A 17282-nucleotide genomic window follows, 5' to 3' on the forward strand; every position below is an offset into this window, starting at 1 on the left:
TTATTGGCAGCCTCCCTGATCTGTTTTTGTCTTGTCTTTTCATAAATTTTGGCAGGACGTCCAGTTCTTTGCAACATCACTGTGTTCCATGGTATATCCAATGCTGTGGACATTTTTTTGTACCCTTCTCCTGACTGATGCCTTTCAACAATGAGAGCCGTTTGATGCTTTGTAAGTGCTCTGCGAACCATGGATTTTGCTGTGGCAGGCAGATGAGTGAATGTGTCAGGAAAATCCTACCTGGGCAGCTGAACTTTATTTGGGGTTAATCAGAGTCACTTTAATTGATGGCAGGTGAGTACCCAAGAAGACTGAATGCTGTAATTAAATCAAAAGGTGCGTCAACAAAGTATTAGCTTAACGGTGTGCACACACAACAAAGTATTAGCTTAAGGGCATAAACAGTTATGCAACTGGTGGTGCAGCGGTTAGCGTTGCCACCTCACAGCAAGAGGTTCTCCGGTTCGATTCTCGGCTGGGGTGCCTTCTGTGTGGTGTCTGCATGCCTTCCCTGTGATCGCGAGGGTTTCTTCCCACATCCCAAAGACATGCTGTAGGTGGATTGGGCACTCTAAATTGGCCCTAGGTGTGTTTGTGTGTGCATATGTGTGTAGTCTGTGGAAGGTTGGGCGTTGGGCTTGCAACTCGACACCTTAAAACTCCACTGCCAATCATGAGCAGACCGGTGATCTGCTGTGGCAACCCCTAACCGGGAAAAGCCGAAAGGAGACGAAGATGACACTTATGCAACCAGCGTATTGTACGCTTTTTATTTTTTTATATTTTTCCCCTAACAGATTGCTTTATTTTTCAATAGAATTGTACAGGTTATAGGTCACATTAAAGGTGGGGAAAGCTTTGAAATGATTTATTGTGGTCTCATTTTTTTATATCACAGAAATCTGTCATTTTAACAGGGATGTGTACACTTTTTATATCCACTGTATATACCAACACTGGGAACACACTACAGTGGAGAATGGGCATAATTCGCCATGTTGGGCAAGTGTTTACTTGCCCTGTAAATACGTATTTCAGCATTTTAAGTTTTGTGATTCTTGTCTCTGTATTTTGGTTTTCATTATATTGGAATTATGGTATTTAGAAGTAGACCCATACACTTTGTGTGTGTGTGTATATATAAAAAAAATATATACACACACACATTTACATGCATATGCATACACAAACACATGTGACCATCAGTTGTAGCCACTTGTATGACTTTGACATATGACTTCTGGTATTAGGCTGTGATCAGATGAATGGATAAATTCATAAATAACTGACCTGCAAAAGTGCATCTTCTTGTCTTTATTCTGTCAGAATAAAATGTGCAGCTCACTACTACACCCACCCCCAGCCACATACCTGTCAATATCTTTGGTCAAAAATCCAGGAGTCATTTAAAAAGAATAATTGTGGACACAGTGCCAAAAGTGTGGTATTACCTTTTCTATACTTAGAAAATTTCTAGAATAGCAAGCTTTGCATTAGCATGATTTTATCTAAAGATTATTAAATCTGAAATCCAAATATCTGTCATTATTTAGTAGCTGCATCATCTTCACTGATTTATCTGAACACCATATATTTTACAAAAAAAAAAAAAGAGTAAGTTGTAGTATCAGTCATAGGGTACAAAGCCAAGATGAGCTACAGCAGATAAAGACTAGTGTGCAGGATTAAGAAATGAGGAAGCTGTGAGAAGCTTCCTGTATTGTGATACCCTAATTTGCATAATGTCTGAGCTCATTGTTTCTATAAAACCATATGTATTAAAAGTGCTATATTTATGCATCCTGATGTGGATGTGAGTTATAATAAAAGGTAAGTGGTGAAAGGGAAAGGACAATAAAGAAGAAAGCCAAGAAAGAGGGTTAATTGAAAAATATTTTTAATTTTCTTTCCATGGGTAAGAATTGCTTATTGGTTGAGGCAGAGTCTGTTTAGTAGCACTTCATCTTCATAATATACATTAGGAATGTCATCATATAGTCACATAGAATTCCAAATGGGTATAGGCCTCTTGAATACTGTAGTCAGTTGCATCTCCTGTATTCTATAAACCACAGTCCATAATGTATCTTTGGCCTTAACATTCCATTAATGATTGTTGAACAAGTTTTTAAATTCCCATATATCTGAAAACACTCTTACCACCTCTTTTTTTCCTCCTTTCTCACCTTTTCCACCTCTTCTAATAGTTTGAAAAACAGACTCAAGTAGAATCTGGAGTGACAACATGCACATTACTTGCTCATGTCCATCCTGCATGCAGCTTGCCTTTAAATTTGTTGTTCTAGCTACAATCAATACCCAAAGTATTTGCAATAAAATACCCAGATTACACGCCTGGCTGTCACATAACCATCCCGACATATTAACTGTCTCAGAAACCTGGCTGCAACCTCATATAAAAAATGCTGAAATTCTTCCCCCCACACCCAAAATTATACAGAATGACAGACCTAGCATGAAAGGAGGAGAGGTAGCAATAATTTACTCCTCTTCTCTAACAGTCATTCCATGCACTAACCCCATTCCTAAATTATCTCCTGATGAACTATCCATAGTCTTCCTAAAAATCAACAAAATTAAATTTTTATGTATAGCTGCCATCTACATTCCTCCTGGTGAAACATCCCCACCCTTGAAGACATTCTGTCATGGTTCTTTTCCAACATCAGAAAGGAAACATTGATCCTTGGTGATGTAAACATCAACTGGGCCACCATCTCCTCACAATCCCCAAGGCAAACTGTTAATCTCTTTAACTTCTCCCAGCTAATAAACTACCCTACCCTACCAGACCCAATAAAGATGGCTCCTCTGGCACTACACTGGACTGGATCTTAGCAAATCATCTCAACCTAATCTCAAACAGCGGAATTATACCTGATCCCCTTAGCGACCACGTACCAGCCTATGCCCTCCAGTCTGCCTCTTCTGTCCAAATACAGCATCAGTACATTCAAACTCATAATCTCACCAACTTCAATCCACAGACATTTTCCGACTGTATGAAAAAAATGAATTGGGCCCTCTTAAAGATTCTGCCTCTTGACAGTGCAACTAATTACTTCAAGAAAACCTTCCTAGACTTACTAAACAGCCTAGCCCCTCATAGAACAACAAGAGTAAAAGCCAAAACTGTTCCCTGGTTATCTAAAGAATCAAGGAAACTAATGCTCTTCAGAGACAAACGTTGGAAGCAGTACCAAAAAGTTAAATTCTCTGATCGAATTCAAACAACTCCACTACTTAGTAAAGAAACTAATAACTAAAGACCATAAGACTTATTACTCCAAACTCCAATCAGAACATAATTCTAACCCCAAAAAGGTTCTGGAATTTTATTTCCTCCTTTCTAAACCCTGGTAGAAAAGACAATCCATGCCCTAACCCAAACTCCCCAGACCTTGAAATTGCATCTAATTTCAACACCTTTTTTGCTGACTGCATAGCCAAACTAACCGCAAACTTTTCCATCCTCTCTCCCTCTCATAGTACCCCATCCACTGCTTTCTAACGCTCCACCTTTCAGTCTTAAACCTAAGTCCCTGCTCCTACACTCCTGATAATCTGCCTCCATCCTTCCTTAAGATAGCTGCAGACAGCATTGCCCTCCCCATTTCCATTCTTATCAACAGGTCCATCCAAGAGGCCTCTGTTCCTTCACTCTGGAAGAAAGCTTTTGTGACCCCTCTCCAAAAAGGTGGCAGTAACACCAGGCACTACTAACTTCCGTCCTATAGCTATTCTCTCACCTCTTTCTAAACTCCTTGAAAAGTGCATTCATCACCAAGTCTTGCCATAACTAGCACACAATTATCATCTTACCCCAACACAACATGGTTTCAGGCCTGCCCACAAACTACCACTGCTCGTGTGTCCTTCCTTGACACCATTAATTGTGCTCACGATTCTGGGAAAATCGTATCCACCCTTTACTTAAACCTCTCCGAAGCCTTTGACACCATCTCACTACCTCTACTCTTATCTCAACTTTCCTCCCTCAGTTTCTCTCCTTCTTCCATAGCAGGGTTTACAAGCTCTCTCTCTCTAATAGACAACAAGCTGTTAAATGGAAAAATTCCACTTCGTCCTTTCTCAATAATCCCTCCGGCATCTCCCAAGGCTCTATTCTCAGCCCATTACTTTTCAATATTTTCATTAATAAGTTTCACAAATCCATAGATAATGCTACACTGATCCAGTATGCTGATGACCCCACAATCATCCGTGCTGCAGTGTCTCCCACTGAACTCCTTCAGAAAACCCAAACAGCCTTCTCCAATACTGAAACTTCGATGCTAAACAACAATTTCACTCTCAGTGCTAACGAAACAAAAATCATGATATTCTCTCCTTCAAGAAATTTCACCATAGACAAAAGCTCCTTTAAAATAAAAACCAGAATGACACTCTAATCGAAATTGTACCTCACACCAAACTACCTGTCACCACTGATGAACATTTAAAATTCACATACAAAATAATATAAAAAAAAACCCACCAAAAACTAGGTCTGCTGTATAGACAAAATTGCTATCTAACTGTTTCTACCAGATGTACTCTAGCCTCCTCCTACCTGTTTCTCTCTTATGTATGGTGCCCCTCTACTTACGCATCTCCAGCTTAACCTAAAAAACAAAGTGGAAGCCTGCTATAACAAAGTCTGTAAAATTTGCTACAGGGTCCAAATACTCCACCCTTCACTGCCATTCCCTCAACTCCCTAAACTGGCTTCAGCTCCCTAATTACCTGAAATTCGGTCAACTCACCACTGGTCACAAATTCATATTCCAACCCTCCATCTGCCCCTCTTTCTTTCTTCTGTCTTAACCCCTTACCCTCCCCAGTTGTACTCTTAGATCTGAAAACCAAAACCTCCTTAAAATCTATAGACCTCTACGCCCTCCTGGCCAATTACTTCTATCATACTCCTTAGCTAAACTGGAATTCTCTCCTCCACTCCCTCCAATGTACTCAAAACCACTCTAATTTCAAATCTCGCCTCCATTCTTACCTTACCTCAAACTGGGGCTGTTCCTGCTCCCTTCCCACCGAAATTACACTGTCGTCTCTTTCAAACCACCCTTCAATCTGATCTATCACCTCTGATCACTAACATTATTGTTAGAACAAACACTAAAGTTGTATAAACACTTTATGACTTGTACTTTTAATTATACTCTGTGTATTACTTTTGACTTTATCTGTATTTTAATATTTGTGTTTTAAACATATACTCCCTGATTTTGTGTTCATATTTTAAATTATATATTCATGCTTTTGTATACTGTATATTCCATACTGTACTTATGTTATAGTCTATTAACTGCTTTTGGAGCTTTTCTCCCCGGGCCTCCACTGAAAATGGACTCTGCTTGGCCCAGTGGACTTCCCCGGTCATCAAACTGGAAGTAAATAAGTAAAATAAATGTGTAAAGTTTGTATGGATATTTCTTCAGTACTTCTTTATTACACTGTATGCAACTTTATCTCCTCGTTATATTATGGTGTATTTACCCAGGCAGTGCCTGTAAATGGTCCACTGAGATCAGCATACAACCCAGATAAACAAATGTAAAATAAATAAGTTGCCCAGACTGGGTATTTCGCACTGCCCCAGAATGTTTAACCTTTAGCTAATAGGGACTTGTTAATGTATATTCTGGCATCCTTTCATGGATAGAAAGGTGTTGCCAGCTAACGCTGTCAGAAATGAAATCTGGGTTGTTAAGGTTAAGACAATATGGTACTTTTAGTGTTAAAAATGTAATGCATTTGCTAGAAGGCAAACTGAAAAGACAGATAACAGGTTTACTGCTTGTTACACTGTAAAGTTAGATAATGTGTGACATCAGATTTACCGAAAGCAGTGACCGTGTTATTTCAAAATATTTGGCTTAGAATACATTTTGTGATATTCCTCTCTGTATTTTAGTGCAGTTTTTAATTTACATCGTACTTTCATTCCCAGGCTCGTCTGACTTGTCCTTGCTGTAACATGAGAAACAAAGATGCTGTTCTGACCAAGTGCTTTCATGTGTTCTGCTTTGAATGTGTCAAGACACGGTATGACACACGCCAGAGAAAGTGCCCTAAATGTAATGCTGTCTTCGGTGCCAATGATTTCCACAGAATCTATATTGGATGAATTTGCTTCAAGAGCTGGACTCTTGAAAATCTGGAGGTCTTAATTTTATTTCAGAGATGGATAGTTTCTTATGGGTTCATGCAGCCCTGAAAAGAATGTGGACTTTTTGCTGCTTGATGTGCAGAAAAGAAACAGTATGTCACACACTGCATTTGGAATTTGATAGTTTGCATTATACACATGTGACTGTCTCTGATGTGGTTTGAGCAGGTGAAATCGTTTAAAAGAACTTTACAAGTAATAAAAAGACTGTCTAATGTATATATGTTGCTAAACAGCCCCAGATATGCAAAAGTTTATTTTTGTAATATTTCAGTGACAGCCATTAGACACAGTTTATCTGATCCATGTAGATAGTCTTCATTTGCATGGAAATATGTCTTTAATTCCATTAGGCCCAACAGATGTGTCTATGTAATGTTTTGCCCCTACTTCTACCATTTCTTTCAAGCACTACAGTATGTTTTGTGGGATATTATGGTGTCCTAGACTACTGCAAGTGTATGTCAGCTGTATGTCATCAGGCGCAGGTTAAAATAAAATAAGATTTTATTTCCATTGGTATGACCCAGCAAGGTGGAGTTGTAGGGAAAGGGAAGAGGATTGCAAAGAGTGGGTAAATGCAGAACCAGAAAATGTAGATAGTCTTTTAATTTTCTGTGTTTCAGTTCTCATACTGCATTTGTCAGAGATATATATTTTGTTTTTGGCTGAGCCGTTGAATATTGCTGCTTTGCAGCATAAGCCAAGACCTGTGCATTGTAGTGCTAAATCTTTGACTTTGAAAGGGGTGTATTGTTTCTATTATTTATTTTTTGTAACATTTTTGTTTGTAATGCACTTTTACATTGATTCTATAGCAGGTTTGATTTCATGTGTATAATTCAGGAATACTTTGTTTTGATATTTTAGTATGATTTTGTAAATATGGTAAAACTTTGTTAAAAAAATGTTTCAGAACTTATGTTGCATTTTCTTCAGTACTGTATTAGTTCTGGGTTCAGTGAAACAGCCAAAAGTGGATTTGCTTTCTGTTCCGTTAAACAAGTCTTGTGTGTGCTGACATCATTGCTGCCACAGACGCTGCTTCTGCATATATGTTATGGAGCTATTTGATCAGTTGTTGAATGGTAAGAAAATTCAAACTTTTTTTTTTTTTTTTTTTTTTTTTTTTTTTAAACCTTTTTTGCTGTACTTCTCCCCTTGAAAAAATACTAGTAAGTAACTAAAGGTATCTGAGCTGGTGGTGAATTGTTAGCATGCTAGTTGCATATAGTAAGCAAGGGCTATAATTCTAATGTATTATGTGAGAGCATAAAAGACTGCCTGTAGTATACTCATTCAAACACGAGAAGGCCAAGGGATGGCATAGTTCTCCTGTAATTCTGAAATATTAGTCTTTTGAAGAAACAGAGATGAAGAAAGATGCAGTGTTTTGAAGTCAGAAGTACCTACATGTAAATGTTTGTGGTGCAGGATGAGACTACAGTGAAACAGTATGTGTAGAAATAGCAGATCTGATTATGTCGTTTTCATTCATTCCTCAGCTGTTGGAGTTCAGATCTGACCTGGACACTTCTTCTAGATCACAGAATTCTCCCTTTACCCACAATGCCCAACATATTTTAAATCTCATTTTCCACCAATGCAAACAGACGTAGATAGTGAGTTGTCAGGCTTTAGGACTTTAGTCCATAATTTTTTCACTTTTACGTGAGTTTAATTTCCTTTTTCCTCTTTCTAGCACTCTTGCAGCTCTTTCTCTTGCTTCCCTTTTATACTACATGACCCTTTTTCTCGTACTACTTGAGTAACCTATCAATGCCATTGTTGATAGTCTTCCTTTTCCCTTTCTGTACTAGTTACAGTACTTATTATTACTATTTTTGATAGTCCTTTCTTATACTTATTTCATTAAAAAAAATCCTTTCTACTTTCTAGTTGTTGTAGTTGTAGTGAATTGTCTGATTTTCTCTTCAGGCTTACAAAATGTTGGACAAGCCAACCAGTTTCAAAAGATGTATAGCTTGTAGGCACAAGGTCCTAAACTCGGACGTCCATGCAGAATGTGTGTAATGTTACATAGACATAGATTGTGGTATTTGTAAAGGCTTTAATGCCGGAGCTTTCAATGACAGGCAGAATAAGCTTATCCTTAAGGGTCTTATTCCTTCCAAACACTCTACTCTGGTTGCTGTGGCTCAAACTCGTAAAAATCAGGACTAGAAGAGTGACTCTGTTACAAAGGACAATGATTCATGCAAAAGATCCCCTGATCATCCTCCTACTTAGGCATTGACTTCCGCTCTTTCAAAGGAGCCACCACCTAAACTTTTGAAAAAGTCGAAGCTGACCATTTTGGTCCAAAGCCAAGAGTTGAAAGATCCCCTCAGATCCATACTCCCCCTTTAGTTTCGTGTCCTGTCCCTTCCAGATTACTATCTCCATTCCTTGAACAGTTGCCTAGAATACATTCTAGGCCCTCTTCAACAGCCTCCTCTCTTTGATCCTCCAGGTGTTTTTGCGAAGCAAATGTGGATAGGATGATGGTGAAGTTCCCCAGGATACAAATTCAAATGGGAGTTCTCTCGGCTCCAACCCTATCAGGTTCTGAGAGCCTTCACAGAACACCACCACCTTTAATATCTCCTTCTCCGAACCGTCCTTTGGTTTCAGAGCCATTATATCCAAAATGCTTGGGGGCATCTTCCTCAGATCCGAAGATCATCATTTCTTCAACTCTGGTAGTTTCTCTGAGTTGTCCAGCACCAAGACCTCAGAGCCAGACAAGACTCTGAGTCCAAAACTGTCGGGGCTGACTCTTCCTCTTGAAGCATCAATGTTAGCTCTGTTCTGACTGATCCAACACGGTCATTTGCCAGATCATCAGTTTCTGATTCCCTTAGGAACTCTGCTTTTGAGGTAGTAGAGAGAGTCCTCTCTATGCCTAGAGCTCAGATGCCCCTGTCATCCTAAGATCAGGCTTCTTTATCTCATGTGGTTTTGCGTCCTGAGCCTTGTTCATCCATTCAACCAGGATAGCCAGTCTGAGTCAACCTTCAGTCCACCCATCACTTCCAGTACCTACTGCACCATCCCTCTGAGGCAGTCCCTCAGAAGAGAAAGTGCAAGAGGAGTCACTTAGACTCCCCATGAGGGTCTGTCACTGAAGACACTGATTTTGATGAGGGGAAGGGTCCCCCAGCTAACCACTTAATGATGTCTCCTTTAGAGACATCTTGGAACTCCTTAAACAAGGAGTTGGTTAGTCTCTCGATAACCCTTCCCAAGAGGAATCCGTGCTTCTGGAGGCTTTAAGGTCTGGCCCATCTACTTTCTGGGTAATTCCACCCACTGGTGAAGTTATAGATTTGGTCACTTGGCAGGCGTGGAAGGAACTGGACGCTGTTAAATCTATTCCCAAGAGACCAGACAAAAGTCTTGCACCTCCAAAAGACCGTCTGCACTGGAGTAAAGGAGCGCCTATTGATGCCTTGGTTGTTGCAGCAGTCATGAGAAAGGAACTAGCAGGATACAGTTCCTCTGTCCACCCCCTAACTGGGAGTCTGGGGTGCTGAACAGGTTTGCAAATAGTGTCTATGCATCAGCGATCTTCGCTTTAATATCACTGAATTATTTGGCACATTTTACAAGATGTCAAAGAGTCTGGATCAAGGAGCTTACCAAATCTCTTTTGGGATCCATATCTTCCGAAGAAGAGAACATCATTTCCTTGCAGATGTTCGTGTTTCACTGTTGCAGTCATTACAGTTGGGTTATCCTGCTGGCAGACTACCCGCAGTCGGCCTGAGTTCCAAAGTCTAGGTCCGGCGTCTGTTACTGTCGCCTCCTCTCTGACGTCAGTGTGCCAGGGGTATAAAAGATGCAGCCGACGCCATTTTCTTCAGTCTTTCTTGCTGCGTGGTGCCCGAAGCAAAAGCAGTTTGCAAGTGCCGGTCGGCAGACTCCTGAGATTTTCAAATTCGAATTTCAGATCGAAGTCTTCATTAAAGCTAAGTACCCCGTTGGGGGAAACTTTCTTCTTGCTCCAGACCGATGTCAGAAAAAGTTAATTGTGTTTCTTGTGGGAAGCAAATACCTCATAAGGATTTTCATTCTTAGTGTATTCCTTGCCTAAGCCCTGACCACGACGTTGCTAGTTGTCGGTTTTGTGCTAGATTTAACCAACGCACTATTAAGCGTCGGTACGATTTTGCATTTCATTACTTTGGCAGAAGATTTAATTATATAATACCGTCGGAACAGCCGACTACCGGAGTTTATAAAAAGCGCAAAGAAAAGGACAGGCAACCGAGATCCAAAACAGACGACGAGGCTTCCGCTAGGCCTGTCGCCGGTTCTCAGTGAGGTGCTTTCACAGCCCCTGATGCCCGCTACCACAGAGCCACAGGCCGCTTCCGACTCCCACATGGAGCCGACTAGGCCACTGGAAACTCAAGGTATTGGACACTCAGAAACTATTCCCTCAGATGGGTCCTGAGCCGCTGAGCAGGCATCGGCTTCTGTGGGTGTTTTCAGGCCTACACAGTTATATGTGAAACCAACTTCAGCTTCAAAGGGAAAGACTAAAGCAGTTCTAAAGACAAAGAAACAAGTACAGCATTCTCCTGGACAGGCCTCCATGCCTAAAAAATAGATGCTTAAAATGGCCGAAGACCTAATTACTTTGATCAGGGGGTCCCATCCCCTTCCTGATAAGAGGCCTAGGCAAGAGATAGAATATGAATCTTCAGATCAGGTTTCCATTTTCCTCTTCTGAACAGGAATATTCTCTTCCTCCCTGTGAGGATTCTGATGCTGAAGAAATCTATCCCTTCAGCGTCTCCTCCTGAGGATTATTCTTTTGGGGAGACCCTGCATACTATGAGGGAGCATTTCCACTGGGAGAGCCAAGATTACTCAGAATCCAAGAAAAGGCTCAGAAATTTCCATTTATTACCTCAGCACAGGCCCCTTAATATTCCTCCTGTTTTAGACATTGTAGATGATGTATTTTCAGAGTCCGGTCTGTCTCCTGACTCTTTACCAGCAGCTCTTGTTAAGCCAGACAGATACTACAGGGTTCCTGATTCACATAAATTTCTTTATAAAAACCCTGCTGCTGACCCATAAACTATCTCTCAGGGTCCCAAAGGGGTCAAGGCTTCCACTGCAAAAAACCCTATCCCCTCTGATAGGGATTCAAGGGCCCTGGACAGATTGGGGAAAAAGATTTATACTTCTGCTACCTTGGCTGCAAGAGCTTTAGATTGTCAGTTTCATATGCTTAAATATCAGCAATATCTTGTGTCACTACTTAAACAGAAAATGTTGACAAATTCAGAATGTGCAGAAAACAAAGAAATGCAGGATTTATTGCATGCAGCTGAACAAGTGGGAAAGCATACTTTGCAATGTGGTTTTGATTCTCTAGAGGCCTCCTGCAGGGCCACTGTTATGGGTCCTGTCATTAGGAGGCATGCTTGGTTAAAAGAACAGAATCTACCCGATCATGTTAAAGCAAAACTTTTAGATGCTCCATTACAGCATGATGCCTTGTTTGGTGTTAAAGCAGAAGAGGTGTTGAAGAAAATGGAGGACAAAGCTAAAGCTATGCAAAACAGTCAAGGATTTCTTACAGGCACAGCCTCCCAGATTTAGCAGGAACTGTCCTACAAAGAATTGGTCCTTTCCAGTGTCAGACAGGCCACAAAGAGGCAGCTACGGACGCCCTAGAGGCAGATCATAACCCCAAGGCTCACACAGGCCTAAACAATGGGGTGCTTCTACCTCCAAAAGCGGAGTGGAAAAATCACAGCCATACAGGAAACAGTCTCAATGACTTTCCCCTGCCAGCACCAAGCACTTATCTTCTGGCAGCTCCTTTGGGGGGAAAACTAGCACTTTTTTCAAAAAATTGGCAATTGATCACCCAGGATAAATGGGTCTTAAATATCGTATCACAAGGCTACAGGTTCCACTTTCACACACTGCCAAGGCCAAACGGTATGCCAGACCTGCCATGCAATCAATGGGCAGAGGTACAAAAACAAGTTTCATCCCTCATGGACATGAGGGACATTCAGCAAGTACCACAGCAAGAGCAGGGAGTAGGATTTTACTCAAGGCTATTCTTGGTGCCCAAAAAGGACAAAGCCTGGAGACCAATACTGGACCTGTCTATCCTAAACACATTTCTGGACATTTCAAAATTCAAAATGTTAACTCTGCAGCAGCTTCTGCCCATGCTGGGCAAGAAGGCTTGGCTTGTGACTTTAGACCTAAAAGAGGCATACCTGCATGTCCCAATCAGACAATCATGCAGAAGATACCTCAGATTTATAGCTGGTTCAATGCACTACCAATTCTCTGCACTGCCCTTTGGCTTATCTACTGCGCCCAGGGTCTTCACAAAATGCCTGGCACCAGTAATTGCATTTTGCAGACAAAGAGGAATACAAATATATCCTTACTTGGACAACTGCCTTATTCAAGCAGAGAACAAGGACATTCTACTACAGCATCTGGCATTTGTAAAAAGATTACTAACGGGTCTAGGGTACACAATAAACGAAAATAAATCAAAACTCATACCCTCTCAAGAGATAATATTCCTAGGTGCAAGCTTAAATACAACTGCCCAGATGGCTCATCTCACACCAGACAAACACAGAGAACTGACTACTTATTTCAAAATTTTGGCAACAAAGACCCAGTTATCTGCAAGAAAAAATCTGCAGGCTTTGGGCTTTATGGCATCCTGCATTCTGCTAATTCCATATGCAAGACTGCATATGAGGAAACTTCAATGGTATCCAAAAAGTGTTTGGACTCAACATTGCCACAGCCTGGGAAACAATAATTACCCTCATTCCCTGCCTGCAACAGGAGTTTCGATGGTGGACAAAGGCCTGTCACCACAACACGGGACAGCCATTCACCTTACCCACAGCCAGGCAGACAATGACAACAGATGCATCAGATTATGCCTGGGGGGACCATATGCAGGAAGATGTATTCAGGGCACATGGTCCGCAAATGCATCTACATATCAATCAAAAAGAGATGATAGCTGTTCAAAATGCCCTGACAGCCTTCAAGGATCTACTTCATCCAGGACAACTACTGATAAAGACGGACAATACTACAGTCATATGATACATAAACACGCAGGGAGGCAAACATTCCTACCCCCTCTGCAGACTAGCCATGAACTTGTGGGACACAGCATTGACTTACCAAGTACATCTGCAAGCACAATTCCTGCCAGGAAAGATAAATACTCTGGCAGACGAACTAAGCAGAAACCTAAAGGATCCCCACGAGTGGAAATTGGATCCACAAGTCTTCAGCATGATAACAAGGAGCTGGGGATGCCCAAGCATAGACCTGTGTGCCTCCCCCTCACAACTGCCAACTACAGAGATTCTGCACAAGGACTTATCACAAGCAAGCATGGAAAGTGGATGCTCTGTCATTAAGCTGGAAAACCCTAACAGTATATGCCTTTCCTCCTCTGTATCTTCTCCCCAAGGTACTCCTAAAGGTCAGACAAGAGAAGCCAAAAATGATTCTGATTGCCCCAGACTGGCCCCGCCAGCACTGGAACCCAATCCTAAAGAGCTTGTCTCAATGCCCAGCGTAGACATTACCTCAAATTCCTCACTTATTGACCCAGCAAGACAGTCACATACTGCACAGCCAACTCAGGACCTTAAACCTGGCAGCATGGCAGATAATGTAGCCATTCAAGACGCACCTCTCTCTAAAGCGGTGATGGATGTTATTTTGGAGGCCAGGAGGCCTAGCACCAGAAAATCTTATGCAGAAAAATGGAAGAGATTCTGTGCTTGGAACCAGGCACAAGGTGTTGACACGATTGTTCCAAATATTCCTCAGATTTTGCAATACTTAACTGAGATGCTGGATAAAGGCCTTTCCTTTTCATCAATTAAAATTCATGTCTCTGCCATTTCTGCTCATTACAATACAGAACCACCTATTTTTTTCTCATCCATTACTAAGGCAGTACCTCAGAGGGGCCAAAAACATAAGACCTCCAAGGAGAGCACCAGTACCTGCATGGGACCTCAGCTATGTCTTGGAAAAACTCACACTGCCTCCGTTTGAGCCAACCTCTGCAGCTGATATAAAATTCTTATCCTGGAAAACAGCTCTGCTCCTAGCAATAACCTCCGCTAGACAAGTCTGAGTTACAGGCACTCATGGCTGTGGAACCTTTTATCATTTTCCATCTTGACAGGGTTTTTCTGAGGACAAACCCTACATTTTATGCCTAAGGTAATGTCCAGTGTGGCCCTTACGAAAAATTCATTTGCCTACCTTTTATCCAAACCCACAGAATAAGGGTGAGAGACTTCTGCATTCTTTGGACGTTCACAGGCAGCTATGCTTCTACTGGGACAGAACCAAAGCTTTCAGAAATACTGAACAACTTCTAGTTGCATATGCTGCAGGATCACAAGGAAAGCCCATCTCAAAGCAGACCATTTCAAAGTGGATAGGCCACTGCATTTGTTTCTGCTATTCACAGCATGGCAAATCAGTGCCTAAGGGCATTAGGCCGCATTCAACCAGAGCAGCATCCACTTCAGCAGCCTTCCTCAAAGAAGTACCAACCAAAGACATCTTAGAGGCTGCAACTTGGAGTTCAGTGCACACTTTTACAAAGCACTATCACTTACCTCTCTTACTGTAAATCCAGGGCAGGCTTTGCCATTGCAGTTCTGCAGGGCCTCATAGCCTCTCCTAATCCTATTTAGCACCAGCCTCCCAACCTTAGCTTTGGGATTCAACCCAATTGTAATGAATGCAACAGTGAAACACGAACATAGTACAGTTGTGTACCTACCATAAATGTAGATGTTCGAGTGTATTCACTGTTGCAGTCCAGGTTGCCCACCCACCATCCCCCTTTTCCTTTGCTGGGACTTATCTGTACTTCTCTATTCTATACAACCTATGGGGTGTGTTTGCTTGTAGATGAAGGAAAAGTTCATTTTTGTGTATGCATGCTTATTGGCATAATTTAGCCTACCATTTTAGGGGCACCTGACATCTGGGGCAAGAAAAACTGAAGAAAATGGCATCTGCTGCATCTTTTTATACCCCCTGGCACACTGACGTCAGGGAGGAGGTGACAGCAACCGACGCCAGACCTAGACTTGGAACTCAGGCCGACTGCAGGTAGCCTGCCAGCCGGATAACCCAATTGTAATGACTGCAACAGTGAATACACTCGAACATCTACATTTATGGTAGGTACACAACTGTACTTTAGATACCCTTCAGTCTATATCTAATTATTCCGTGAGGTTAATCTCTCATGCTGCTGAAGGTACCTCATGGGCAGCAGTTTCAGGCATTCCCATTAGGAGGCATGCCTGGATGCATTTGTGTAATTTTGTGGAACCATTTAAATCATCTTTGGTCAGTGCGCTCTTTGACAGAACCTTGCTATTTGGCCTTAAGGTAAAATATACACTCTTTAGGTGCAAACAAGAAGGGAAGACCCAGTCAGCTGTGAGCTTATATTTTGTACCCTTCAAAGGTCCTTTTCTAAGAACCAGCAAGGTGGTAGAAAGATGCGGTTCAAGAAGTCCCAGGGTCCATTTCAGTATCTACATGGAAATAGTCCCTCAGGGGCAGAGGGTGAAACTCATATGGAAGATGCTGTTCCCATGGCAGAGGTGGCCCACATAACCAGGGAGCTAGAGATTCTTTCTCTGACAGATCCTGTCAGCACTCCTCAACAGAGGCCCGACTGTTCATCTCTGGAAGCAGTCTAGTGTTGTCTATCCCTGCACCAGAGATCCTGGCTAGATCACAAAAGACATGTGCATGCAGAGGATAATATCCAGAAGTTATGTTATACCTTTTTCCCAATGCCCTCCAGTCGTTCAAAAGAAAATCCCCCACTGTACCAGCCAGTGAGAGGAAAGCAGCTTCTCTAGAGATAAAAAAGCTGCTAGAAAGAAAGCGTTGTCCCAAGTGACCCCCCCCCCCAGACCAGAGAAGGTCTGATACTTATTCAGGATTCTTTTTGTTGCCAAATCAAGACAGGGAAGTTCTAGATGGTCACAGTTCTGTCCATTCTGCTGTTTCTCCACAAAGATGACTGGATGTACTCGGTAGATCTTCGAGATGCATGCTATCACAACAAAATGAATGAACAGGAGCTCCAAAATAATGCCTATGCATGCTTCCAGCTTGGGAGGTAGTTATATCAGTTCAGAGCACTGCCCTTTGGTCTCTTCACAGCCCTAGGGTGTTCACCAAATGCATAGCAATCATAGCATCTCACCTGCGACTACTGGGATTCTGAGTGTTTCTTTATCTGAACTGGCTCCTGACTGTTCCAACCAGCATCGACTGTTTCAAGAAAGGGAGTATTTACTCCGGCTGTGCTCCCATCTGGGAATGTCTGTCAATTACAACATATCTCAGCTCACTCCGACCCAGAGTTTGGAATTCATCGGTACTCTTCTGAATACAACTACGCATATAACATCTCTTTCTCCTGTAGAAACCATACAATTCCAGGTCAAAAGATTGTTCAGACTTCTTCCCTCCCAGCACATCCTATCATCCATGTACCCGCTGGACAGGTTCTATATGAGAATCATTCAATGAAAACTTGCCAGTCAATGGTCTGTTCTTCAACACCCATTATCCAGGCTAGTCAAAATTACTCAAGCTTGCATGAATTACCTTGTGTGTTGGATCCACTCCAGTCAACTATAAAAAGACCATCCTTTTGTTCTCCGTCAACCCAAGGCCACAGTAATCATGGGCACCTCTCAGCTTGGGTGTGGGGGCATTTCCTGTAAAGGACATTCCAAGGCAAATGGTCTCCCAAGGATGCCAAGATGCATATCGGTGTCCTGGAGATGAGAGCTGTATTCCTAGTGTTGCAGGCCTTTCAAGACACTCTCTCTCTGTCAGGACTATTGAGATCCAGCTAGACAGTGTCAGTAGTCTGGTATATCAACAAACAGGGATAATGAGATCTTACCCTCTGTCAAGAAGCTATGAGAGTATGGCAATGGGTGATCTGTCTTCCAGTCTCTTTCTGACAGCAACAGACATACCGGGA

At 41.9% G+C, this 17282-nt stretch overlaps 1 protein-coding gene across 1 annotated transcript in view; it reads left to right on the plus strand.

The window, feature by feature from the left end:
• RNF20 (ring finger protein 20) overlaps positions 1 to 7126 on the plus strand; it is a 1863764-nt gene extending 1856638 nt beyond the window's left edge. The window contains exon 20 of the mRNA XM_044084026.1: positions 5990 to 7126. Within this exon, the coding sequence (XP_043939961.1) occupies positions 5990 to 6166 (177 nt within the window). The 3' untranslated portion in view covers positions 6167 to 7126. The remainder of the gene's footprint in view (positions 1 to 5989) is intronic.
• Positions 7127 to 17282: the final 10156 nt, after the last annotated feature.

This window comes from Protopterus annectens, chromosome 9.part0, assembly GCF_019279795.1.
Source record: "Protopterus annectens isolate FY-2018-M chromosome 9.part0, PAN1.0, whole genome shotgun sequence".
Classification (NCBI taxonomy): domain Eukaryota; kingdom Metazoa; phylum Chordata; order Ceratodontiformes; family Protopteridae; genus Protopterus; species Protopterus annectens.